Here is a 27,059-nt window from a genome sequence, read left to right as displayed (position 1 = left end):
TGTACATGTTGCGTGTTGTGGGTAGCAGGTCATCGCAAGTGTGTGGAAGTAACGAGTACTGGGGCGTGATCAGATACTGAAGACACTACAAGTATGACAATATTACCATTACAGGTACATGGTATGGCCTGTGCTTGGTGTGTACAGGCAGTTTACTGCAAGTTCTGTATCTTTAGATAGTAAAAGCCACGCTCTCTCTTGGCAAATGTAGCCATGCCACAAGTTTTGTTCACAACAATGAACTTAACGACCATTGCGGGAGGTATTTAGCTATTGATGCATCCTCCTGGCTCCAAGATAGTCCCGGCCACTCATTTCTTGGATTTGCCTTTTGTCCCACCTGGTTTACGGCCCCTACCTTTTGGTTTCTCTTCGTCTTCATTGTCATCGGCCTCCGTCTTAGCCGCCTTTTTTGGTCCTCTCTTCGCACTCTTCGCTTTAGGCTTCTTGATGTATTTGTCCTTTGAAATATCCTCGTCTTCGTCATCATCAGCAACTTCCACTGCTTCTGGGGCTTCAGCATCATCTTCATCATCCATCGCTTCTTCAAGATCAGGTTTATCCTTGGTAACCTTCTTAGAGCCAACAACAGCGCTAGCCTTCATAAATGGTACTGGGTGGTTCATAGCGTTGTATCTACGATGATTAGCATGATTTCCATGAGAAGAAAGATATCGAACTTACAATCTAGTGAAAGTAGACTTGGTCTGCGTATCGATTGAAACAGCCTCCTCGTGCTGAGGACCAACGCCAAGCTCCTTGATAGAGTCGAAGTCTTCTCTGGTGAGGAAGTAGCTGTCCATGAGTTCAATAACATCCTCGACAGATTCCTTCCCCTCGTCGGCTAATCTCTTTATAAGTTGTGTCCATAAAATCGGAAGATATTGCTGGCGAATTTCGTTGTGATCACCAGATGCTTTAAGTCGCATATGAGAGTGGATTTCTCGTATATAGCGGCCAAGTTTACCATATTTACTATTGTTTCCAAGCCAACTGGTGAAGTTTGAACCTATAAGCTGCCCAGACACAAAACTGGCCGGTCGAACCGTACTGAATACAGCATGAGTCGGCATAAGACTCCAATGCTGTTGTGGCCCGTGGATCATTCGATCTACTAGGTCACCATCGGATATGCTTTCAGCAGCCTGATCCATTACCTCGAGGAGCTTCAAATTCTGTTCTCGTTTGTTATCCCGATAGGCTCCCAGTGTCGACGGTTTCGTGCGAAGATAATTTTCCTGTATCATGAGATAGCTGAATTCATGGTCGTTGAAGTAGAGCTCGATCTTGTCATTAAGGGTAGATTTGCTCGCGGGAGAAAAGAGACCCCCGGCAAGCATCTTCTGGCATATATCCCATGGTTTAAGAACGATCGACTTCTCCCATGCTTTGGACATGTCTTTGCTCTGATCGAAATCCATCGATACTTGGTCTAGCTTGATTGTGGCCAACATGTTGACGATCTGTCTGATGTCTCGATTACTGCCTTCAATGAGAGCATCAAGAACCGGCACGGGTAGTTTGAGGCCTTCTCGATGGCATATCGTCATCATGCGTGAACGAATCTGGTCGATTTGAGGTCGCTGGAATTTGATATCGTATGTGACAAAGTCAAAAGGCTTCATCTTTGGCAACTTGCGTTCATTGCATATAAGGATGAGAGGCACTTCCGTCTTCTTGCAAAATTTCGCGAGAGCGGCAACACCGCCTCGATCACCTGCAGACATACCGTCGACTTCGTCCATGATCAGAACAATATTTTTCTTCTCTTTATCGACCTTCTTTCCATCACCAGCAAAGAAGCCATGAAGTGATGTATTGTTCATGACTTCGCTAACACCAGACTCAACAAGCTTCTTGCTTCGCGTATCGCTAGCATTGCTTTCGATGATGTCGTAACCTTCGAGTTTAGCAGCAAGATGAGCAGCAGTTGTCTTGCCAATGCCAGGGGGGCCCGAGAGAATGACAGCACGTTCCCCACCCATACCATCTGCGCCTCGTTTTTGGAAATTGTAGCGTTTTGCTTGAGGCCAGCCCTTGAGCCACTTCTGAATCCTTTCCACCGCAGCTTTGTTTCCGCATATGTGACTCGCCTGAGTGGGAGCGTACTTGACGGTCCATAATTGGGCAGACAATGGCTGTGGTGCTTGTGAGGCAGTGACAGCTCCTCGAGCCACCGCTGCTTTTTGGGCCTTCTCTTGCTCTGCTCTTTTTCTTTTCTCTTCCTTCTCCATTTCAGCTGCCTGCTGCTTGATCTTCTCCTCCTCTTCTTTTCGTTTCTGCTTCACTTTTTCAGCACCTTTCCCGCTTCCACCACCCGCGGGGAGTCGGCGAATGAGCGCAAACAGTCCTTCCTCATTGATAGTTTTAATATTGAGTTCCCTTATTTTCGCCAATTTACTTGGACCAGCATCATCCCCGAGGACTACATAGCTCGTTTTGCTGCTCGGACTACCAGTGACCTTGCCGCCATAACGTTTGACAAGCGCCTGAGCTTCTTCGCGCGCAATAGTCGATAGTTGACCCGTAAATACAAAAGTAAGACCGGCAAGACAATCAGGCTCTCCTGTGGGTATGTCTCCAGTTGGGTTTGGTGGGGGTCCTGAGTTGCCTCCGCCTGCTGCTGCCTTTCTCCAGTCAAATTTCTTGTTTGGGTCCTTTTCTGGCGGCGTTGGCGGTCTCACTGTAGGAATGTCGTCAAAAATAGCTTGAATATCGGGGTCTTCGGGTCCTTCGGCCTTCTTCGCTCTCGGGGCCCTAGGCTTTTTAGCGACAGGTTTCTTGCGAGTGGCTGGTTTCTCCTCCTCCTCCTCGTCTTCTTCTTCATCAGAATCAGGCTCGGGTGTCTTTCGTTTTTTGGCAGGTGTGGAGTTTTTGGAGGCTTTAGCGGTCGGTTTGATATTGTCTTCATCTGGCTTGCTCTTAGGCGCAACTCGCTTCGGCTTGGGTAGAAATTCTTCTTCGCTCTCTTCTTCCATGTAGTCATCATTCTTTCGTTTGTTACGGGACCTAGCATCGGCAGCAAATATGTCGTCTGCCGCATCCTCATCGTCATCCATAAAGGCATCTTCGTCATCATGGAGATTGTGATACTTGGCTGTTGTGGTGGCTTGTCTCTTTGCTGGTTTCTTCTCTGGAGTAGTCTGCTTGGCGGTTTTCTTCACCCTAGGACTAGAGCGTACTGCCACTGCAGGGCTGGCCTGTGATTTCGCTTCTGATTTCGCGGGCGGTTGAGCTTTACTTTTACTTGAGGCGAAGTATTCGCTTGCTGTGGTAGCAGTCCCTTGTATCTCATTGTCACTACTCTATAGTCAGCTTCATTGAACCCTGCTTCTCGTCTAGGGCGCCTTACTTCTGCTTCTTTCGAGGCGTGGATCTAGTGGGTAGCTTCTTTGGCCTATGTATTACATGGATTAGGTGCATTCGAGCGAGCACTAGGTCATCTTCAAAGCTTACTCGACAGCTGGCTCCTGCTCTTCGTCATCGCTATCCTCGACAACCTTTCTGACTTCTTAAGAAAACCAATTCGTTAGTATTGGTTGCCGTGTATTCAGACGGACGGTTCCCTACTAGTACGCTTCTTTGGAGGCTCTGCATCTGCCTTTTTAGAAGCACTGGGCTTCGCAGGGGGTGCGCCGCCCTTTGCACCAAAAAAAGAACGAATGTCAGGCATCACGTCGAGTGAGCGACTGTCTACGAAGATAGGTCAATGGGCTGTAGTGTAGTGTTGTGTTGTGTTGTGTTGTGTTGTGTTGTAGGCGGGTTTCACGCCCAGAGAGTCGACGATGGGCGAGCTTTGGTGGTTAAGAGACGTCCCAAATCAGACGCGTTGATGGCAGCGTATGACGCGCGCGCTGTAGGCGATCGTAGCTACCTGGATTTAGCACTTAAATTGATTTTAGCGCGGGCTGGTCTTGCCCACTTATACTAAGTTATGAGTGGGGCATGTCTCAGCTGCGCAGACCTGCGCAGGCAACCCTTTCTCTTATCTCTCTTATCAGCGAAGGCAGAACTCGGGACATCTTTAGGTACCTAGTGATGCCTAGTGATGGGATTTTAGTGATCATCATTACGAAGTAGGGATGTACCGGATGTACCATCTCTACCAGGCACATGCGTAAAGGTACCTGCCACTCTTGGCCAATCAAAGAGCAATCGTCTGAAGGAGCTTTCTAACGCCAAAAGTTCACCTACGAAGTAGAGCTTGGGTAACTTGCTTGGGCTGCGGAAGTGATTGAAGAGATTCTTTCTACGACCGCGATGATGCGCCCTACCACCTCCTCGTGCCTTGTCGGGGCCTTTCGATCCTTGAACATTGCGCACACTCCCACGACGCGGCCATCAATAATACCCAGCGCCGCGGCTGCTACTCGAAAGTTCGCAGGGCCGCAAAGTGTCCGACTCTTCTCTGCCTCCGCGCCGATGTTCGGCAATTGGCTCGAGCCTCAGCTGGACCGTAAGAAAAAGATGATGAAAGGTCGGCCACGAGTTCCCACGGGAGGCTCTACTAAAGGGACGACTGTCGTTTGGGGTGACTATGGTCTACGTATGACCGACCACCATCGCAGAATTAGTTCGCACAACCTCAAGCTTGCCGAGGACACAATAAAAGCTCGTTTACGTGGGCAGAAGTATCGGTTATATAAGCGCGTGTGCTGTAACGTCGGCGTCTTCGTTAGCGGTAACGAGGTGGGTGTTCCCCGTCCCCTTCCCCCTTTCGAAGTGATCAATCATCCTCAATTTGGTTCTAACGTTGAACTTCAGATTCGTATGGGTAAAGGCAAGGGTAGTTTCGACCATTGGGCAGCTCGTGTAGCTGTCAATCAGATCGTTTTAGAACTCAGGGGAATGCTACACGAGCAAGTGGTACGCGATGCGTTCCGTCTAGCTGGCAACAAACTTCCAGGTAAATCTGAACATGGCCTTGCATTAACGCATATCTAGTACTAACTTATGCTTAGGTCAATGGGAATTTGTGAAGAAGGGGGAGCCGCCAATTGTTGGAATCACAAAGCTGGATGGTATCACATTGGAAGAGCTGAAGAGGCCCAGGCGGAAAGTCTCTGCAGAAACTCTGCGACCCATTCCTGAACTGGCCGAAGGCAGCCGAATCCCTCTGGATCTTCCCTGAACAGCAACAGGCCTGTACTTGTACAATATTGAACGATTAGTGTACAATATAACACCATATGGCGTACAATTAAACATCAAAGCTAAAGAGCATGTCGACCGAGGTCAATTTAGCTATCGAGCAACGACCGATCGAGTCGTAAGTGTGGCTAGAGGGAATGGGATTGGAATGAGATTCGGTCTGGGACGGTGTTTTCATACCTGTTCTATGTGATTTGGCAAGTTTGGTAACCTCCTGATCCTGACTTCGGCAAGTGGTGCCACCTTCCATTAGGCACACGCTCTTGTGCCGAGGACCCGGCCGTAGCTGCCAGCCTTCCAAGGTTGGCGCTTCTTTGGTGCTCTCCTCGCCTTGCTCTTTCCAGTCGACCTCCAATGTAACTGCGGAATGCGATCTAAAGCCCCGGTTCATATAGACACATAATTACTTCCATCTTCATGCCTCCGCTCTGCTTTCTTGTTCTAGGGGTTGGTGCAGAGTAGGAAAAGCTCATCATTCATCATGTACATGCAGCTTAGCTCCAAGGCATTTGTCATGTCGAGCAAGACGTACAATCTATCGATGTCTGTGACTTCGAGCGTCTTCGTCCACAGCTCCCTGGGGAGCAACATACCACAGGAAAAACTCATTTGTCTAATCCAATCAAAACAGCTATGGCTACTCCCCCGTGGTCTCTGTCGACTAGATGTAGCCTTGCGCCTCTCCGAATATGAGATTTGTAGTGAAGAACAAGATGCTTTGGTCGACCTTGTCGTCGATACAATTTGTCAGTGTCCCGTAAGTCGTACCAGGGGTGTCTACTTGAAGACGACTTCTCATTCTATCCAGTTATGGTCACAGCTTGGTCTTAAAGCGAAGATCCTTGATGTCCAATATCGTGGAGAAGAGGGAAATCATCCCAATCTATATTTTGGTATTGAGCAACCAGACATGTCTTCGGCTCTTATATCGCCTCCACATGCCCACACCGCTCACTTGAGTGGTCTGGAATGCATTCTACAATTCGCATCTTCAAACCATATGGAAAAGAGCCCGGGATCTAAGTTGTCCTCAGACCGCGCAGCCTGTTCGGATGGGCTCATCACCAACCATCAACCGGATTCACTTGAATTATGGGAGCATTCGTCCGATTTGGTCGAGGCCGCATTTTGCATTATTATCGGTACACGCAAGATCTTCCAAGGGCTGTCAATTCGTGAGCCCCAAAAGTCCCCATCGTTACTCGATCTCGCACCAGCAATTTGCAATTCTCGGTATCGGAAGGTACGTAGGTGTATAGGAATGAGATTCCCATAACAGGAACTAAGTTTTTCCCAGTCCATAGTAAGCCACACCAAGTATTTCGCTACACTAGCAAATATTTTTGCGTCATCTCTTAACGGCCAATCCCCCGAGCTCAGACGCAAAGGAGCAGAGCTTTTGGGAGGCGGTTCCGCCGAATTGAACAGAGGCTCTAGTCAGCACTCGGTCACCCAACTAGAGTCATCTGTTCATCGTCTGTTATGGGATTCATTGCAGAATGATGTGAAACCGACTATTGGAACGAGAAGAACCAAAGCCAAGAAAGTTACATTGCCGGCAGCTGAATCAAATCACCCAGATAAGGAGATCAACCAAATCTATACTCACCACTTTGAATCGGATCTATCTGCCATGCAAGATCAACCTATGTCAGATTATATGTACGAGGAAAGCAACGACTTTCATAGCTACGAATATGGTTATGTGGTTCCTGCAGGACTAGGAAGCATTAGCTCCGAACTTACTGGCATTCCTTTGTCATACTGAGAAGGCCCAATGCTGGGCGGAATCTACGGCAGAAGTTTCGAAGATAAGCGAGCACGGTTGTCGAAGAATGGAGATTAGAGACATAGTAGACAGACTACAATTGACGCATGTGTTGTAATTCTTTCGACGTAAACAAAATAGTTCAAGAGCTGCTTGAACCTCTCCGGTCTAAGGGTGCGCTGAGGTAGACAGAGGACCATCCCAGTACAGCACAGGATCTATCCTTCTAGAGGCAGTATCCTGACATTAGTTCTAAATGCCTCGTAGCCTAATTTCAAAAGCAAAGAAAGCAACTCATGACCACAGCATCAGCAATTCTTCATAAAGCCGAACCCCAGCGTCCGTGATGATATATGATCGTGAAAGATGGGGATATCTCTGCGTTCTCTCTCATGACACCAGTATCGATGACCTGCACCCTCTCCCTTTTACAGCCCACATCAATCACAGTGCAGATCTCTCTGCTGTAGCCGATGGGCAGCGTGTCGAATCCCGCAAATCCCCAAGCGTTCCAACATTCTCCAGAGGCAAAGACGAGAATGGCTTGTTTTACTATCGCTGAGCGGGAGGCTTGCCGCCGGGTTTCTTTCCGGCCTTCTTTTCAGCCTTCTTCTTCTTCGCGTCCTCTTTCGCCTTCTTCTGCTCGGGCTTCATAGTCGCGAAATGAATGTACCATATGAAAAGACCCTCGAGGATACAGATGACCAGGCCGGCGACGAGTACGAAGAACACGTAGGGCTGGTCGTTCAGCGTCGCGACGGCCTCGGGTGTCGCGCCGATGGCGTGGAGCCAGGCGAACTGGCCCTGGACGGGCGGGCTGGTGTGCTGAGGTGCCGACATGGTGATGTATGAGCGCTAGTTCTTTTATGGGCGTTGCTGTATAAATGCACGATGTATGCGTGGGCGCGGCTCTTCTCTGCTTGCAAGAGCTTGGAGATGTAGGTGGTACCGTATCGATGGCTTCAATATCGCGGACCGAAAAACACAGCAACACAAAAAAAAGAAGGTATATATAAATGTCTATAGTGTAATTACGGTGCACCTGTCACCCTGAAGAAGTAGAAGAAGAATAGCAAAAAGTATATCGCACTGAAATGAAAGGTGGTGATGGGATATGTTGGTACAGCTGCACGAACGAAGATCAAGTCGTCAGACGGGAAGAAGGGGAAAAAGAAGAAAAAAAGACGACGCACGATGATGGATGGAGGAATTTACCATGCCTGTTCAATCCACTCTACATTACCTACCTAGGAAAGAAAGCTACCGCAAATGCTCTCGTCGGGCGCGTAAATGGGACCATGTTGGCTCGAATGATGGCTGGCAGGGAGCGAGAAGGGGGGAGGGGAGGGCGGTCGTGACATTGACCCCTGTGAAACTCTTGCGTTTCATAGCTGCGGCAGAAAGGAACTGGCCAGTTAGAGCTGGTTTGGCGTCACATCATATCTATTTAAAATCGCCGTGGATAGATACTCATACTACCTATCACGCAGCATCGCGTTCAATGACAGATCTGGTGATGGAATGGCAAAACTACCAAATCTGATGATGAGGTTCGACAATTAGCTGAAATCATCGTGAGTACAGTACGGTACTTGAGGCGAGCTGCCCACGTCCCACCAATCCCTGTCCAGGGGCTTCAAGGGACTTGATGGAGGGTGACAGCCAATTAAAACTCTTGTTTTAGGGAGGTGTAGCAGGCTTGGTGGGCCTTTAGTGTACAATTGACAGGGCACTGGCCGTACATCCATACTAATAGGTAGATAGAGGCTAGTAGGCGATGAGGCTCAGCTCAGCTCAACTCCAGCCCGCCAGTGAGGTGATCGACGAATTCATTGTAGGCAATGTTGCCAGGTTTACTCGCCTTATTATCTACCTACATGAATATAGAACGAGTTGAAGTTCTTGATTCTGTATATTTAACAAGATACGTCAAAGACGAGGGAGCATCCGGTTAGCGAATAATCAAGTCCTCATTGTAGAGCTTGATATCGGCGGTCACGATCAACTACTGTAAGCTTCACTCCAGAGCATCCTACCGTCTATCCGAAGATTACGATCGGAACTACGTTGATGCAAGTGTGTAATGATCTAGAGTTAGGCCTCTACATACAACGTACTAGTGTCGTAACGGCGTTGTGCCTAGAGCTGTGGCATAATAGCGTACTTCAGAGGAAGGAAATCCCTAATTCCATGAGCGCTCTGCCACAACGCAACAGATCTATCTGTATGTATGCCTATGCATGATATCTGCCGACGAAGATATAGATTGGGTCTTTGCGCTAAAAAATCTATTGACTCCATCCATAAGCAACAACCTGAGATTACCCCCGACCAGCTGTAGCGCCGACTTCAACTCCAACAGATAGCGACACGTGCTGAAGACCATGTGCGCGCTTAACCTGCAGTCTTCGATTATAAGTCATAGAGAGCCTCAGTACCGCTGATGTGAAATTATTCAGGTCTCGCTTGTATGATATACTGGCATTCCCCAGGGGTTAGCAATCTCAGCCTAGGAACCCATCATTTCACACTGTCCACTCAGTGGCTCTTAGCTGCTTTGATACAATAATAGGGTTGTATATACTCGACGATCGCCAACAATTTCCTTACATCGAGGCTCGGTGGACTTTTGTAAGGATATTCGCTGCGGAATATGACACAAGAGGTTCCAAGGGGTGTGAAGTACGCTAAATGATCTCATTAGCATTCATTGCAACGTCTCTGAGCAGTCTGAAAGGCTTGGGACATCACATGCCTTGAAGCAGGTCCAGACCTACTCCCATCAATGAATTGACCATTACGAAGTGCTTCCAGGGGACGTTTAGATGAGAGAATGGCCAGGGAGCAAAACACACACTACTGTTCCAACCCCTGTTCAACGCGTCATTCACGTGCTCATGTACTCCAATCCAAGAGAACCCCAACCTAGAGGCATCAAGTGGGTAGCTGATGTACAGGCTCGACTAATCTTGACGGGTGTTCCAGAAGGATTAAGTACACCAATATCATTTGAAGAAAAGTCAGAGCTGTACACGGAAGACTGGTCATGGGATCCTGAAAAGCTTCCTGAAGAGCTTCCTGAGTCTTCCAGTTGTAATGCCGAGGTTTGGAAGCGCTTTGCAGAGGAGTAAAAATTTCCAAACGCAAATATCTTTAAAAATCGAAGTTGTCGAGCATCATCAACAACAACCCTTAATCTGGAGTCTTAGCTGCAAGGGATACGCCCGATCGTGTCGGCACATGACCGACTGTCATGAAAGAACTTTATCAATGGTCACATTACTTGTCTGAAGGCGCCCATAGTCCTTCATTTTGAAAGCTGGGTAATATTCTTCTTTCGATATCACCTAGAAGTCCTCGTGTGGGATTGGCAGAAATATCATCTTTCTCATTATTATTCTCATAATTCATGATGCCTCCCGCTTCGGGGTCATGAGGCTCGCCAGACCACGAAAGGGACCACGTCGGGTGGCTTCCTACGTTCTAGCTAGCCAAGTCCATCTATGACAGACAACTGAGCGGTGTATGCTTTATATACACCATTTTCGAATTTATTTGCGTCGCTCCAAGGGTCCCCTCGTGTGTGCCATGACGTCCATTAAAGCCAATTAACAGGAGCAGCCTAGGTCGCTGCTGCAGAAGTCGGCTGGAAAACTAGGTCAGCATGGTCTCAAGAGGGAGGCGATCCTTATATCAAGCATGACTTACTGCACCAGCCATCGCATTCGTGAGAGCCCGGAGGGCAGTTTGATATTGTGCAAGTGCTGACACACTCGCCGCACTGGTCGCACGACGCGGCAACAAAGACGGGAGCCAAAGCGGCGATAGTGAAGAGGAGAGTCTTGAACTGCATTTTGCTGTGTTGTAACTTCGTCAAGAGGATTGTTTTAGAGGTTAGGTGAGTTGAGACCGTGTTGATTGTTCGAGGAAGCTGAAGATTGTGCGTTCAAAGCTCACATCTCGGGCCGTCATGTTGTCAATTTATATTCCTACGACAACAACTTCATTCCACTCAATGATTATCGACCTGCTGAAACGGGTTGGACCTCCACTTGCTGGCGTGCTTTCAGTAGAGTCGGTCTGATCTGGTACGCCTGGGCATCTTGATACCAGTCGGCGAGGCCGAATTCTATCACCGCGAAGGCGGAGTTGATTTGCATTGTCGTTGTTGTCATACATTATAAGCGTGATAACACATCTAGCAAATCTTGACCATTGAGCAGTCTGATGAATAGCCATCTCTCCACTAGTACGCTTGTGAATCCGCCAGCGGTCTGACCTACCTACTCCAGCTTAAACTTCTCCGCAATCCTCCCAGAATGGCTGGAAGTTCACCGACTAGTCTTCTTGCCGACTGGCAGGTGAACAATCAGCTGTCTAGCGTAGCCGCGTCCCGAATTGATCTGCAACGACGTTAGAGCTTCCTAGGGTACAAATAGGAAGGTGATTGATCGAAGCGGTAGGCAAGGACGGGCCCGAAAGAGCCTGCGATCATCGGCTCAGGAATCTGTGGGCATCGCAGCAGATAGCTAGCGATATCTTAGGAAATCCTAAGCAACCCTTTTGATGTAGGGTGGATTGATATGTTCAGGATGAGATCGATTTAAGACGGCCGAGCGGTAACTGTATATGAATTTTGCTCTCTCCGGCTGACGAACGCATAGAACAGTAGTCTTTAATCTACAATAAAAACTGCACATTGTCAACATTTGCTACGGGACGAGCCTCTGCACGAAGATTATTCCCATGATTCGACAATGATCCGTCAGAACTTGAAGGATCCATTAGTTGTTACTAGTCTCTCGGCACTGCGCTTGGAAAGATGGCAAATTGACGAAGCCAGCATTGGTGAACTTGGCACTACGCATCTTAGTTGCACTAAAATGATCTAGTACAGTGTTGCCGTAGTTCGTTGAACACTGATAGTGTTAATTAGGCAAGCACAGCTCTCTTTCTATCTTACTATGTATACACCCCCTCTGAGATCGTTGAGATTGACTTTAATACTGTGACAGGGCTAGGAATAGGGGCATGAACATTGCGGAAGAAAGAGTATGGCGGACGCTTCACTTTGATTTCTCTCGTTGCTTTCACATATATAAGATATAGGTTGCCCCAGCGCAAGCTAGACAAACGAAACCTAATAAATAGACCACGACGTACCTTAAAGAATATATATTGCTTTACCTTTTACATTTATTAATTAAAGCTTTTTATATATTATTTTATAATTTTTAATAAAAGGTTATAGGTTTATTAGTTTATTATTATTGTTTATTAACTATCCCCCCCTTTAGCTCCCTTTATATTAATATCTTCAATAAGGTAAATAAAATTAAAACGCTTAATACTTCTTAAAATATAACCTATAATTAAAAGATTAATATTTTAATTAATAAAGCTTATAAAAATAAAATATTAAACATTTACTTTTAAAAAGCTTATTGCTTCCTTTTTTATTTTTTAAATCTTACTATTTAAATATAATGCTTTATTAATTATTTTAATTCTTATTATATAAAATTATTTAAAATATAAAAATTAAAAAAATAATATAAAATATTAAATTAATATAAGCTTATTAAAATAGCTTATAAATTAAAAATAATTTAAAAAGAAATTATTAATTAAACTATTAATAAATATTAACTTAAAAATAATAAATTATAATTTATATTTCTTTTCTTTATTTTATTAAATTCTTTTAATTAGTTTAATTATTTATAAAATATTATATAAACCTTTATAAATAAAGCTAAATAAACTTTTACTTTATTATATAAATAAATAAAAGAATAAAAAATAAATAATAAAAAATAAAATAATTAAACCTTTATATTTAATTTTAAAAATCTTTATTACTTTTATTTTTTTAAATTATTATAAAAGATATTTTTATAATATTATAAATTTATAATTAAAACTATTTTATTTATTTAATTTTCCTATATTATTAAATAAAAATCTTTAAATTTAAATAATACCGCTTATATTAATATTTATTAATAATTATTTAATTAATAAACCTAATAATATTATTTTAAATAATTTAAAAATTAAAGGATTTATTTTTTTAAATTTATTATTTTATAAAATAATAGCTTTATAAAAGTTTATTTCTATAATTATTTATATTATTAGCTTTTTTATCTTTAACTTTATTTTATACCTTTAAAACTTTTTTAATAGTAATAAAGTTATAAAATAGCTTAAAGGATTAAAGTAACTTTTTAAATCTTATTAACTTTTTTTTAAAGAATAGGTTAATTAATTTTCCTATTAAATAAAAATAATAATTAAAAAATATATAATTTAATATTTAATTAATTTTATAATAAATTAAAATAAAATAAAAAGGATTTTTAAAAATAAATATAAAGTTAATAATTTAAAATAAATTTAATTTAAATAAGGATAATTTATATAATTATTTATTTAAGGATATATAACCCTATAAAATTATACCTATTTTTTCCTTTAATATATTATTATAATTATTAAATTAAAGGAAGAAATTTCCTTTATTTTAAAGGTTTTTTATATATATAATTTAATTAAAGCTATCTTTATTAATTAATTATAATAAATTTTAATTTATAATATAATTATTAAGGATAAATTATAAAATAAAGGTTATAAGGAAGTTTTAATAATATTAAAGGGATAGATTAATATTAAAGTATTTTTTTAACTTTAAAATAGACCTATTATATTAATAGTTATTTTAAATATTAATTATTAATTGTTAAATACTTTTATATACCTTTTTATATTTTTAATTATTAAAAGTTATTAAACCCTTCCCTTTATAATAATATTATTATTAAACCTTATAAATAATAATACTATAATATTAACTTTAATAATTTAAGGAAATTTATATATTAATTAATTAATTATATAAATTTAAAGCTTATTTATTAATTTTATATAAATAATAAAGTTTATTAATAAATTATTATAATTATTAATAAATTAAACTTAATATTATATACTTTTTAATTAATTATTATAATAAAAAGTAAATTAATAATAAAGTTAAAATATTAATAATTAATAAATATATATATATATTATTTAAATTTATTAATTTAAGCTTTATAAAAGAAATAATATTTAAAGTAATAATAAGTATATTAGCTTTATTAATTTTAATAAGTATAATATTAAATATAATTCCATTAATAATAATAAGCTTAATAACTTTAATTATTATAAATGTAAAAATATTAATTATTAAATATAAAACTATTTAATTATATATAATATTTATTTATATAAAGCTTTTTATATTATAAATAAAAAAAAAGCTTTATATATTAAATCCTTTAATATATTATTATATATTTAATACTTTATAATTAATTAAAATAAAATAATAAAAGGAATTAATAAAAAAGGCTATATTATACTTATATTATTTTAAATCTTTTATAACTTTATTAATAGCTACTTTTTTATTATTAAAGGTGCTTATTAAGTTTTATATAGGTATAAATTCTTTATAAAAAACCTTACCTTTAAATAAAAAATAATATAGGTAAACTTTAAACCTATTAAAGATATAGGGTTATTAAAAATAACTTAATTATAAGGATTAATATTAATTTTTAAATAATTAATATAAAAAGAATAGTTATTTAAATTAATTATAGCTTTTTAAATAAATTTTATTTATATAGGATAAAAAGGTATAAAAATCTTAAAATATAAGGATTATTTTAAATTTAAATATATTAAGCAAATAAAATTTTAAAATGGAAAAAGGTATATTATATTAAAAGTAATAAATAAATAATTTATTAAAAATAACTTAAGGCTATTTATATTAATACCTATGGAAATTTTTTAATTTAATTTAATTATTAATATTATAATTATAAAGTAATAATAAATTAATAAAATGGAAAATATTTATAAAAAAAATATTAAAAAGGATATTTAATAATTAATATTTAAAGGAAAGAATAACCTATAAAGTATAATAATAAAAACGTTTAAACTTATTTAAAAAATTAAATAGTAATAAATATTTTTAAATTAAATTTAAAATTTAATAAAGGTTAAAGTAGGATTAATTTAAAAAGAACTTTTAAATTTATTCCTTAATATATTTTAATTTATAGCTTTTTAAGCCTTTAAAATAAAAAAAATATCCGGAAAAAAGAATATTTAAATATAATTAAATATATAGATCTTTTAAATTAATAATTAAAATAAGTTAAATAAATTTAATAGTTAAATAATATTAAAATTTATATCTTTATTAATTTTTATTAATAATATATATATAAGAATTTAAAAATTAATATAAAGAATTTATAAAACTTTAAATATAAGAATTAACCTACTTTAAATAAAAGATTATATAAAAGGGACCCTTAAAATAGCTATATAAATTAGGAAAACTTTATATAATGCTATAATTATTAAACTATTTAATATTAAAGCTTAAGCATCTTTTATTATTAAAAGCTATATTAAAAAGAATAGTATATTAATAATTAATATAATAATAATATAAAGTAAATATTTTAATAAAAAGATAGCCCTTTCTAATAATTATTATAAATTAATTATTTAATTAATATAATTAATAGGAAAGTATATACTTTAAATATTTATATATATTATATTAAATAAATTTATTATAACCCTTTTACTTTTAAAAATAAACTTTTTAAAAATTATAAATTATATTTTATACTTTAAAAAAGAAATATTAATAATAACTATTATAATTAATAATATATATATTATTATATTAACTATTACCCCTATTTTAAATAAGCTATATAATAAAAATGCTTTATAAGCTATAAAAAATTAATAGCTATTTACTTTTAAGGAAGTATAATAAATAGCTATAAAAAGCTTTTATTAAATAATTAAATATTATTATTATTATATATTATTAAAGTTACCTTTAATATAGCAATTAACTTTAATAACTAAATAAATATTAATTAATAAAGAATTATATTATTATAAGGATAAGCTATTAATTAATATAATTATTTAAAATTTAATAATGGAAATAAAATAGTTAGTTTATTTTTAAATAATAAATTTTTATAAATATTTAAAAAGATTTTTAATAAAGCTATATATAATATAAAGGAAAGAAAACTTATAATAATAAAGAAAATAACTTTATAAATATTAAATATTTCTATAAATATAATATATAAATTAAAAGTTTAAAAAGTATACCTTATTAATAATGTTAAATATAATAAAAGTATTTTATTAAAAATAATATATTAAAAAGAAGAAGCTTTAAAAGAAATAAAGAATTAAAAAAAGGAAATTAAAATAAAAAATAGTAAAGTATTTAATAATATTTATTTATAATTTATATAATAATTAAAAGGAATTAGATTAATAGCTATATAGTTAGAAAAAATATAGGAATAATTAAATAATATAAAATTAAATAATTAAAAGAAAGATTTACTTATTAAAGTATTATATTAATAAAAAATAACCCTATTATAGGATTTTAATAAAATAAAAAAGGTAAAGGAAAAAATAGCTCTTTTTTATAAAATTAAAACTATAAAATATAATATATAATAAATAAAGGGGATATTAATTTTAATACTATTATAGTTAAAAGTTTTAAAGGTTTTAAAGATTTAAATAATAAATAAGGTCCTTAAGGAAAGTTATAAACCTTATTAAAATGTTTAATTTATAGTAAAAAAAAAGAATAGCAATTTATAATTAATTAATTTAACAATTAAATTTAATATTATTATTATTTAAAATGCCTTTTTATTATAAAGCTATAATAAATTTATTAAAATATTTATAATATATTAAATCCTATTAATAATAAATCTTTTTTTAAAATATAATTAATTACCTTTAATATTAAAATATAAAGTAATAATTACTTTTTAAACCTTATTAAAAGTTTTTTAAATAATAAATATCTTATAAGGAATTATTAATTTTATTATTTATTTTTTAAGGGTAATAGGCTAAATCCTATATAATGTAGTATTATAATATTATAAACCCTTTTTTAATAATATTAATATAAAAGGATTAACTTCCCGTTATAATAATTAAAAGATTAGCTTAAATATTTAGAAATTTATATATAAATATATTAAAAACATTAATATTATATTATTAAATTTTAAACTTTTAAAAATAATAGCTAATAAAAAAAATAAATAATATAGGTTATTAATAATATTAATAGAATATATATATAATATTTATAAATAGTAGCTTATAGGTATTAAAGTAGTTAAAATTATAAAATGGTAATTATATAAAGATAAAATTAAAGTTTAAACGTTTTTAAGAATTATTAACTATTATAAGGTATAGGTTTAAAATTATATTACTATTATATTACCCCTTATATAACTATTATATTAAAATATAAAGTTTATTTAAGAAATTAATTAATAAATAGCTATAAAAAACTTATAAATAATAATTATAAATATACTATATTTAATTACTTTAAATTATAGGAAAGGTAAAATATAGCTTAAAGTAAATGCTTTAAAAAAAGGTTAGGAATATATCCTTTATTAAAAAGTATATAAAAAATAAAAACCTATAAAATATAAATTAAAAATATAGCAAAAAGGAAAACTAATTTATAATATTATTAAAAAAGAATATTTAAGGGTTATTAAATTATTCCTATATTTTTAAAATTACTTATATAGCGTTAGATTTTACCTTAAAATAGATATAAAAGTCCTAATCGCCTAATTTAATAATAGGTTTTTAATATTATTAAGAGCCCTTCTTATTAAATAGGTCGTATAACGCATCTCCCACTTGACCTGGCCACCCAATTGACCTGGCCACCCCCCTAGCCCATATAAATAACGTCGGTGCATTAATCACGTGATAATTTAATAACTCTACAAATACTAATCGTATAAAATAATAAAATATACCATTAGATTCGTAATAAAAAGAGCTATTTAACGGTACCCTTTACTAACTTTTACGACTTATATTCGCGGAGTTATTAAGCAATACGCTAAAGTAAGCGCTAAAGTAATCCCTGCTTAGCGCCCCTTTAGCGTATTCCTTAATATCTCGCTTAATACATTTTGAAAAAAATAGTAAAAAATACCGCTGGATTCCTTATCAAATAACGGACCTAACGGTACTAATTATTAAATCGTAGGACTAATACTAATCAAGTTATTACAGATTGAAACATTAGGATTTTATATAGGTTAAGGGGGTGGCCAGCTCAATTGGGTGGCTAGGTCAAGTGGGAGATGCGTTATATTAAAATGTTTAACTTTAAATTATACTATATTTTAAGGAAGAAATATATAATTATTAATAGATTTTTTAAAAAGTTTAAAGGACTATTAAATAAATTGGATAATTAATAAAAAGGTAATATAAAGGACTTTATTAATTTCTAACTTTTTATAATAATAATTAACCTATTACTAACTTAAAAAACAAAACTATTAAAGCTTAAAAATAAATAGTTATTAAACTTTTAAAACTTTACGAAATACTTTATTATAGAAGTATTATTAAAGCATTTATAAATTATAAAGTAAAAAATATTCTATTAAAACTATATATTTAATTTCTTTATTTATAAAGAAAGCTTATAAAAAAAAGCTATTAAATTATTTTAGATTTAATAATATATTAATAACCTAATTAATTAAAAGCGTTTATTATAAAATTACTATAAACGCTTTAAATATTATAAAAGAAATATAATATATTATTAAATTTCCGTTTAATATTATTAAAGAAATATATATAAATACATTTATAATGCTTTAAAAAGCTATATACCCTATTAAAAAGTATAATTTAACCGATTTAAAGAAAAATATAAATATAATAAAGTAAAAGATATTTTTATAAATTAAATATTAAATATTTAATATATACTTAATAATAATAAATATAAGGCTATTATTAAAGTATATTATAAAATAAATGTATATTTAAAGGCTATACTTTTTAAAACTATTAATTTATAATAAATCGAAGCTTTTATTAGGAAATAAATTGTTTTTTAATATAAATAGCTATTAAAAATTAAGTATAATAATAGTTTTAAAAATAAAAAAGAAGTAATAAAAGTAATAGAAAACCTAAGCTATTATATTTAATTTAGTTTAATATATTACCTTTAAGGCTAAAAATTAATAAAAGGTAATTATTAATTAATTATTAATAATCTTTTAAAAGTTATTAATAAAATAAAAAAGGGTTAAATAAAAATGCTAAATAAAATAATATAGGTTAATAAAACAGTAATTAAATATTATAGTTATAGCTTATATAAAATAATATATAAATAATTATTAATACTTTTAATTAAAAATGTAATATTAACTTAATAAATAATTAATTAAATTAAATCCATTAATTATATTAACCTACTTTTTAATAGAATATACCAATATACTTAAAAAAAAGAAAATATTATAAAAATATAATAGATTATTATTAAAAAAAGATAATATATAGTAAAGAAAGCTAATTAATGCTATATATATAAGGTATAGCTAAAAGCCCTAAAGGTTAATAATCTAGTTTTAATATTTAATACTTTATTAAATAACGATAAATCGAAAAGTACAAAGCTTCTTTATAAATAAAAAGGTTTATACCTAATTATAATATAAATAGGAAATAAAAGGTATAAGGTAAAGGAATTAAATAAGTATATAAAGAATAGTATATATATATTAAATAGCTTACAACTATTTATAAAAGATAAAGTTAAATTTTAAAAGCCTTTAAACCCTTTAAAGGATAAATAAACTATTGGATAGTTAAAAGTAAAACTCTTTAATTAATTAACTAATAGTTAAAAAAACTAAAATGCTATTAATAAAATAGAAAATAAGCAATAGAAAATAATTAGGGAAAAAATAGCACTATAAAGGATTAAAATCTTAATTATAATATAAAAAAAAGAAGGTTTTATAAAAGTTAATAATAATTAATTAATAATATTAATAAATAAATTATTAAAGTAACGAAATAAATATATTATATTTCCCCCCCTCCCTTTTTCTTTAAAAAGATTTAACTATTTATAAATAATATTTATACCCCTATTATATTTAATAATTAATCCCCTATTATCCCCTACCTTATAGAAAAAGGAAAAGATTTTAAAAGAAAACTTAATAAGATTAAAAAAGCATTAAAGGTATAGGAGGCCTAGCTATTAAGTTCTTAATTATAAATATAAAATAATTGTATTTTAAAGTATACTTTTTTAAAGAATTTCCTAAATTTATATTTTTAATCTTTTTATAATAACTATATAAATATTAAAGATAATAATACTTAACGTTAATATTAAAGTATTTATATTTAAATTATTTTATTATATAAATATAAAGGCTATAGGTGCCCCTATAGGTAGAAGATAATTAATAGCTAAAAAATGGCTATATTTTATATTGGTTTATACTATTGGACTTAAAGAATTAACGTTTATACGTTTAGTAAGGAATTGGATTCGGGCAACCTAACTATTAAACAATAAAAGCTTAAGCTTAAAAAGAATAAAATAAAATGAATAAAAGGTACTTACCTATAGGACCATTATTTTAAAATTTAATATAAAGTAACATTAATTGCCCTTTATTATAAGTAGTAATATATTTTTAAAGGTAATTAAAATATAAAGACTATAAAGCGTTAAAAAAGTTAGGATAAATAATTTATTATATATATTAACCTTTAACTATACTATTTAAAATTTAAATAGCTATATATTTAAAGACCTATATAAAAGATTAAACTATTAAATATTAATAAAGCTATTAAAATTAAAGGGATAAAAAGAAATAGATTATCTATTTATATTAATTATTAAAAATTTAAATAAAATGATAAAATAACTTTTAAAAAACGTTTCCCTAATAAAAGGCTACCGTTTTTTAGCTTTTAAATATAATTAAAAGCTTTATTAATCGATTTACTTATAGATCTACTAAATATAAAGAACTAAAGTTAAATACCTATACCTTTTTAAACTTAAAATAAGTAAGGTAAGGATAAGTTAGGATAATATTATATAAATTAAAGGAATAAAATATATAAAATAATTAGTAATTTAGAAAAGCAGCCTTATTATTTAATATAAAAGAAAAACGGTTAACATTTCTAATAAGCTAACCTAAGTTAAACTAAATAGATTTAATTAATTAAAGTATATTATAACTTACTTTAAAATTAAAATCTTCCTTAATTAATTAAAGCGGAATATTAAAACATTATAATTTAATTAAATGCTAAGCTTTAAATAAATAATAATAGTTTAAAGGAATTAAAGGGTAAATTAGGGGAAGTTATATAAATATATACTTTGGACAAATATAATATAAAGTAATATTAAATTAATAAGTTTTATTTAACGATAAAGGTACTTTAGAAGTATTATATTTAATAACAGCTACTACTTACTTTATTTTTATAATTTAACTATTTATACTATAAGTAAAGATAGCTTAAATCTATAAATGTATATCTATTATTATATTAAATATATTTACTTTAAGCTAATATAAAGAAAAACTAATATAAAATATATAGCTATATAAAGGAGGAACTAATATAACTATAATAAGTAATAATAAAAGGTAATTAATAAAGTATAAAAAGAAATAATAAATTGTTAAACTTATAAACTATTATATAAGATATAATAAAGGAAAAAGGTATTAATAGGTAAGGTTAATAAAAAGATATAAAAAGAAGAAAAGGAAAGGAAGTATTAATAAAAATAACTTAACCTATTTAAAGGAGAACTAATAACTTATTAATATAAACACCTTCCTTAATAAAATAGAAAGAGCTAACCTATTAAAAAAGATATTACTCCCCCCCCTTTGAAGCTAATACTTCTAATACCTATTATACTTTTATTCCAATAATCACCCTAGCTGGAGGGCTTTATACTTATTAATATAAGGCTAAAAACTAAACACCTAAATCATCACTACTACTACATTAATTGCCCTTTACTACTTGGACATTAGTAACGAAATAGAAGAAATAATATATAAGTAAATTAAATAATAACCTTATATATAATAAATTGAAAAAGCTATTACCTATAATTACATTCCCCTATATTAATTATCCTACCTTCCCCCCCCTACTATAAATCAATACCTTATTACTAATAAGTATTATACCTTATAAACATTTTATAATAATAAGAAGTTATACCTTTATATTTACCTTTATAATAGTTATTAGCTTTTATTCATCTTAATAATTTAATTATTAAGGAAGTAATAGGTAGTAATTAATATATTATTTATAAAAAAGATATAATGGATTATTAATTTCTATAAGGATTTAAATACCCTTTTATTAAATATATATAATAACTTAGGTTAAGGCCTTTATTCCCTTTTTAAAAGTCCTTTAAAACTATATAACTTAAAAAGTATTAATAAAAGTATTAATTATAATAATATAAAAGGAATTAAAAAGACTTTAAAAGATTAACAAGCTCCTTTAAATATATTTAACCGTTGGTTCTTTAATAAAGTAGCCTTAATAATAATTATTACTATATATAAACTATAAAAGCTTAATATAAGTAATTAAATATTAATTACTTTTAAACTTAATAGGATTATTTATATTATTATTTACTAATTTAAAGTTACGGATTGTGGCCAATAGCAGTAGGTACCCATATACCCTATACGTATAGGGCTACCAAATAGTCCACCATACTTATATACGCCTATTAATCTGGACAGCTATTACCACTTAACCCATAAACCATAATTATCTTTACCCTATAAAAAACTTAGTTAAAAAGGGCTACTATATAATAGTTCTCTTTTCTTCTTTATATTTAAATTAATATATAATTCTAGTTATTATATAAAGCCTTATCTTTAGAAGTAAAACCTTTGTATAATAATTTAAATATTTCCTTTATTATAAAGGTATAGGGATTGCTTTTTTAAATATTTCCTATTAACTATATAAGATTAGGTTAATGTATAAATCATTTTACAATTAATTAATTCCAATCTAAACCTACCCTTAAATTAAAAAAATTAAGCTATACTATATTAAATTAACTATAATATAAAACAACGATATATATATAACTTAATAGGAGTATATTAAAAAAGAAGTCCAATTTTTATTAAATGACATTATTAGTATGTAGCTATAAAATAACAAAAAACCCCGCACTAAATCCTAAAGATAATCTTTTAAAGTTTCAACGATGCTAAAACCTAACTATAAAAAGACTACCATTATAGGTTATAAAGATGAAGGTAAAGATTCCGCTTTTAAAAAAGCGGTACTACGTTATTAAGCTACTACTTTAAAGCCTATATTTATTAATAAATGCTATATTATTAACAATTTATAATATAAAAAAGAAGGTTAAACGTTTATTAATAAGTTAATAGAAAGCTATATTAAAGATAAAATTCCTATAATACCGTTTATTGCGTTTTTTATAAAGCTAAAGGTAAAAATTCCCAATTTCGGCAGTATAATAAACTTTACAATATGGAAAAACGTATTAAAACACTTTAAAGAAATATAATAAAAGTTTAAGCTATAAACCTTTATAATAATAAGCTATTAATAGCAATCTTAAGATTTATATAAATTGTTAAAAAAAAATAAAATTATAATAAATATATTAATGCTATAGGTAAACGAATTAATAAATATTAATAAAAGCAAAGTAATCCAACTTTATAATAATATATATAACCTATACGTATTATTAAACAAATATTACAATAAAGATAAAACAAATAACAAATGCTTGGAAGGTTTAACACGTTTATAAGCTAATTAATAAACTATTAATAGATTATTTAATAAATTAACAACCGTTACTATTAAGTATAATAAGCTAAAAGCTTAAATTATTAAGATTAATTAATATATAATAAATTTAATTAATTAATGCTAAAGTACCCTAAGATTTATTTATATTAAAGAAGGTACTTATAAGTTTATTAAAGTATCTATTTCTAAGTTTTATAATAATTTTATAAAAGATAATAACGCTTTTAAAATGTAGCATTATAATATAAAAGGTTGGTTAAAAATTAACTACAATTAATTTACTATTAATTTAATTAAAATATAAAATATTAAAACGTATTTAAATAGGTTAGCCTTTAAAGACTTATAGCCCTATTTAAAGAACTTTTATTTAAATTAAATTAAAACCTTTAAGGAATTATTCGATTATTTATAGGAAATTTATTATAATATAAATACTAATAAAAAGGCTAAAGCAAAATATTATAACCTATATATAAAAAATAGCCCTAAAAAGTTTAGGCTTAAAGAATTTCCCACTTTTAAAAATAACTTTATATATTTAATTAGTAAAACTAGCCTTAATAAGGCTAAATAGAAAGAGTACTTTAAAAATAAGCTATTAATTTAATTAATAAATAAGACTATTTCCGAATATTTTAAAAATAGTATTAATTTCGATGTATATTATAAGTATTACATTTAAATAATATATTATTTATATATAGGCGATTAAAAGAAAAATATAAATTATAAAAAGGAAAATGCTACTATAAAGAATAATAATAGTAATTATAAAAGTGTTATAAGCAATACCTTTATTATTAATTGTAAAGGTGGTATAGGTAGTAAAGGTAGTTGTTAAGGTAGTAATTATACTTAAATTACTAATATAATTTAAAATAAAATGTAAAAGCTGATTAATAAAGGGAAATACTTTAATTATAAATAAACTAGCTATATATTTTAAGATTATCCCTTAAAGGAAGTTATAATAAAGGATAAGGAGGCTTATATTAATACTATTATTATTAATTATACGTTTACATTTAATAACGTAAATAATAATAAATTTTAAAACGAATAGTTAAAAGAGTAACCTTAAAAGAAGTAAACTCCTATTTAAGGAAAGTATTAAAAAAAAATTATAAAGGATCCCGTTTAATAAATAAATATTTAAAAAGGAGACCCCTTTTATATATTTATATATTAAATAATAATGGACTATTATTATAAACCTATAATACTTTTAAAAATATAGAAATTAATTTATATACTATTATAAGTATACGTTTTAATGAAAAGATTAAACAATATTTAAAACTTATAAAAATTGTCGTACCCTTTATCCTATTATAAAATATAATAGCGAAAGCGGATAGGATATAATTAAAGTATAGGAATTAAATTTAAAAATTTAAGGAAGGACGTTTTTATAGGTACTATTCTTCATTTTTAATATATAATATAATATAATCTTTAATTATAAATAGTTTAAAGTATATAATATCCTTTTTAATTATAATTGCTATTAATTAATATTCCTTAAATTATTACTACCTATTTAAGGAATAAGCTATAATATTAAAATAAATAAAGTAAACATTTAATTATAATACCTATATTATTAAAAGGACGTTTAGTATAAAAATAAAAGTTTCGATTGAAAATTGGAATGGAAGGAAAAACAGAGGCAAGAAGTATAATAATGCAATAAGGTAAAATAAGGTATAACGTTTAAGATCGTTATCCTTAAGCGTAAAATATTTATTATAACGATGTTAATTATAATAATTCGAAATCCTATTATAAAGGATATAATTAAAATAAAGTATACTATAAATGGAATTCCGCTTTTACCCCTTTAGTTAACCTATAAAGAAATTAAGGAAGCTAGGAGAACTTTAAAGTAAACTAAAGTAGAAAAGAATATTACGGAGGGTTGGTAAAAAGATGCCCAAAGTTCTTATTGTATAAGAAAAGATAAAATTAATTAATATAAGGAAAGATTATTAAACGTTAATATATTTAATACGAACCTTTTTAATATAATAATTAAATAAAACTATAATAAAAAGAGTATATAAAGTACCTTAATATATTAAATTAATAAAGTTATTAAAAAGCGTATAAAAGGTATAGGTAAATTCCTAAAAGAAAAGAATAAGAAGTTAAAAAGAAAGGCTATAAAAGTTATACCTAAGGAATATTATAACCTTCTATATACCTTTAGTAAGGTAAACTTAAATACCTTGCTCCTTTATTAATAAGGAATGGATTATAAAATAAAGTTTATTAAAGGGAAGTCCAAAGCTAGCCTAAGCTATTATTTATTATATAAAATGTTATTAAATAAGTTAAAAGCTGTTTAAAAATATTTAATAAAGTAGCTATAGAAAGGTTTTATTAAACCTAATAATATATCCTTTACTTTATTAATTTTATTTATAAAAAAGCTATATAGTAACTTATATTTATATATAGATTATTAAAAGCTAAATAGCTTAACGAAAAAGGATAGGTACCTATTACTGCTAATTAAAGAAACCTTATTATAAATTTTAAAGGTAAAGATCTTTATTAAGATTAATATATAGCAAGCTTTTAACTATATCCATATAAAAAAAGGGTAAGAAAATTTTATAACGTTTTATACCTATTATAGGTCCTACTATTATTATATATTGCTATTTAATTTTATAAATAGGCCTATAACGTTTTAAAAATATATTAATAATATATTGTTTAATTTTTTAAATAACTTTTATAACGTATATATTAATAATATCCTTATTTACTTTAATAATATTAAAAAATACTATATTTATATTAAAAAGTTCTTAAATAATTAAGGGGTGCTAGTTTATAGGTTAACCTTAAGAAGTTAAAGTTTTATATTATAAAGATATATTACTTAAGCTATATAATTATTATAAATAGTATATATATAAATTAAGCTAAAGTAGAGGTTATAAGGAATTAAAAATTATTAATAATAGTAAACGGTATTTAATTATTTTTAAATTTTTATAACTTTTATTAAAAGTTTATTAAAAATTATAGCTAAATTGTTGGACCTTTAAACTGGTTAATAAAAAAGGATATATTGTTTATTTAAATGGATAATTATAAATAGGTGTTTTAAAGGTTAAAGGAACTTCTAACTATAACCCCTATATTATAATATTTTAATTATAATTTTCCTATAAGGGTAGAAATTAATATATTAAACGGTATAGCTATAGGGGTCCTATTATAAAAGTATAATAATAAATAATACCTAATAATATTTTTTTCCAAAATTATATATAATATTAAGTTAAATTATATTATA

The 27,059-nt window shown here is 30.3% G+C and overlaps 5 protein-coding genes across 5 annotated transcripts; 2 read left to right on the top strand and 3 right to left on the bottom strand.

Annotated features, from left to right (window-relative positions):
- Positions 1–100: 100 nt before the first annotated feature.
- F5B22DRAFT_60910 (DNA replication factor C, large subunit) lies at positions 101–3,595 on the bottom strand. The gene is made up of 4 exons (XM_047975118.1): positions 3,571–3,595; positions 3,353–3,511; positions 685–3,300; positions 101–636 (listed from the first exon to the last, which is right to left on the bottom strand). The coding sequence occupies exons 2-4, from the start codon at positions 3,421–3,423 to the stop codon at positions 312–314; spliced, it is 3,012 nt and encodes a 1,003-aa protein (XP_047832513.1). The 5' UTR covers positions 3,424–3,511; positions 3,571–3,595; the 3' UTR covers positions 101–311.
- Positions 3,596–3,971: 376 nt separating this feature from the next.
- F5B22DRAFT_60743 (ribosomal protein L16p/L10e) lies at positions 3,972–5,382 on the top strand. The gene is made up of 3 exons (XM_047974998.1): positions 3,972–4,689; positions 4,765–4,906; positions 4,962–5,382. Exons 1-3 carry the CDS (start codon positions 4,261–4,263, stop codon positions 5,129–5,131), a joined length of 741 nt encoding a protein of 246 aa, XP_047832512.1. The 5' UTR covers positions 3,972–4,260; the 3' UTR covers positions 5,132–5,382.
- On the top strand, positions 5,383–7,195 carry F5B22DRAFT_60744 (uncharacterized protein). Its single transcript, XM_047975001.1, has 3 exons — positions 5,383–5,908; positions 5,960–6,394; positions 6,449–7,195. Exons 1-3 carry the CDS (start codon positions 5,633–5,635, stop codon positions 6,917–6,919), a joined length of 1,182 nt encoding a protein of 393 aa, XP_047832511.1. The 5' UTR covers positions 5,383–5,632; the 3' UTR covers positions 6,920–7,195.
- A 43-nt stretch (positions 7,196–7,238) lies between these two features.
- F5B22DRAFT_644712 (uncharacterized protein) lies at positions 7,239–7,759 on the bottom strand (the record flags this gene model as incomplete). Its single annotated transcript, XM_047978474.1, has 2 exons — positions 7,239–7,383; positions 7,473–7,759. 2 exons carry the CDS (start codon positions 7,757–7,759, stop codon positions 7,239–7,241), a joined length of 432 nt encoding a protein of 143 aa, XP_047832510.1.
- A 2,768-nt stretch (positions 7,760–10,527) lies between these two features.
- On the bottom strand, positions 10,528–10,772 carry F5B22DRAFT_644711 (uncharacterized protein; the record flags this gene model as incomplete). Its single annotated transcript, XM_047978473.1, has 2 exons — positions 10,528–10,565; positions 10,628–10,772. 2 exons carry the CDS (start codon positions 10,770–10,772, stop codon positions 10,528–10,530), a joined length of 183 nt encoding a protein of 60 aa, XP_047832509.1.
- Positions 10,773–27,059: the final 16,287 nt, after the last annotated feature.

Source organism: Xylaria bambusicola, assembly GCF_022495145.1.
Source record: "Xylaria bambusicola strain CBS 139988 unplaced genomic scaffold F5B22scaffold_12, whole genome shotgun sequence".
Taxonomy (NCBI): domain Eukaryota; kingdom Fungi; phylum Ascomycota; class Sordariomycetes; order Xylariales; family Xylariaceae; genus Xylaria; species Xylaria bambusicola.
This window is presented reverse-complemented; position numbering and strand designations above follow the sequence as displayed.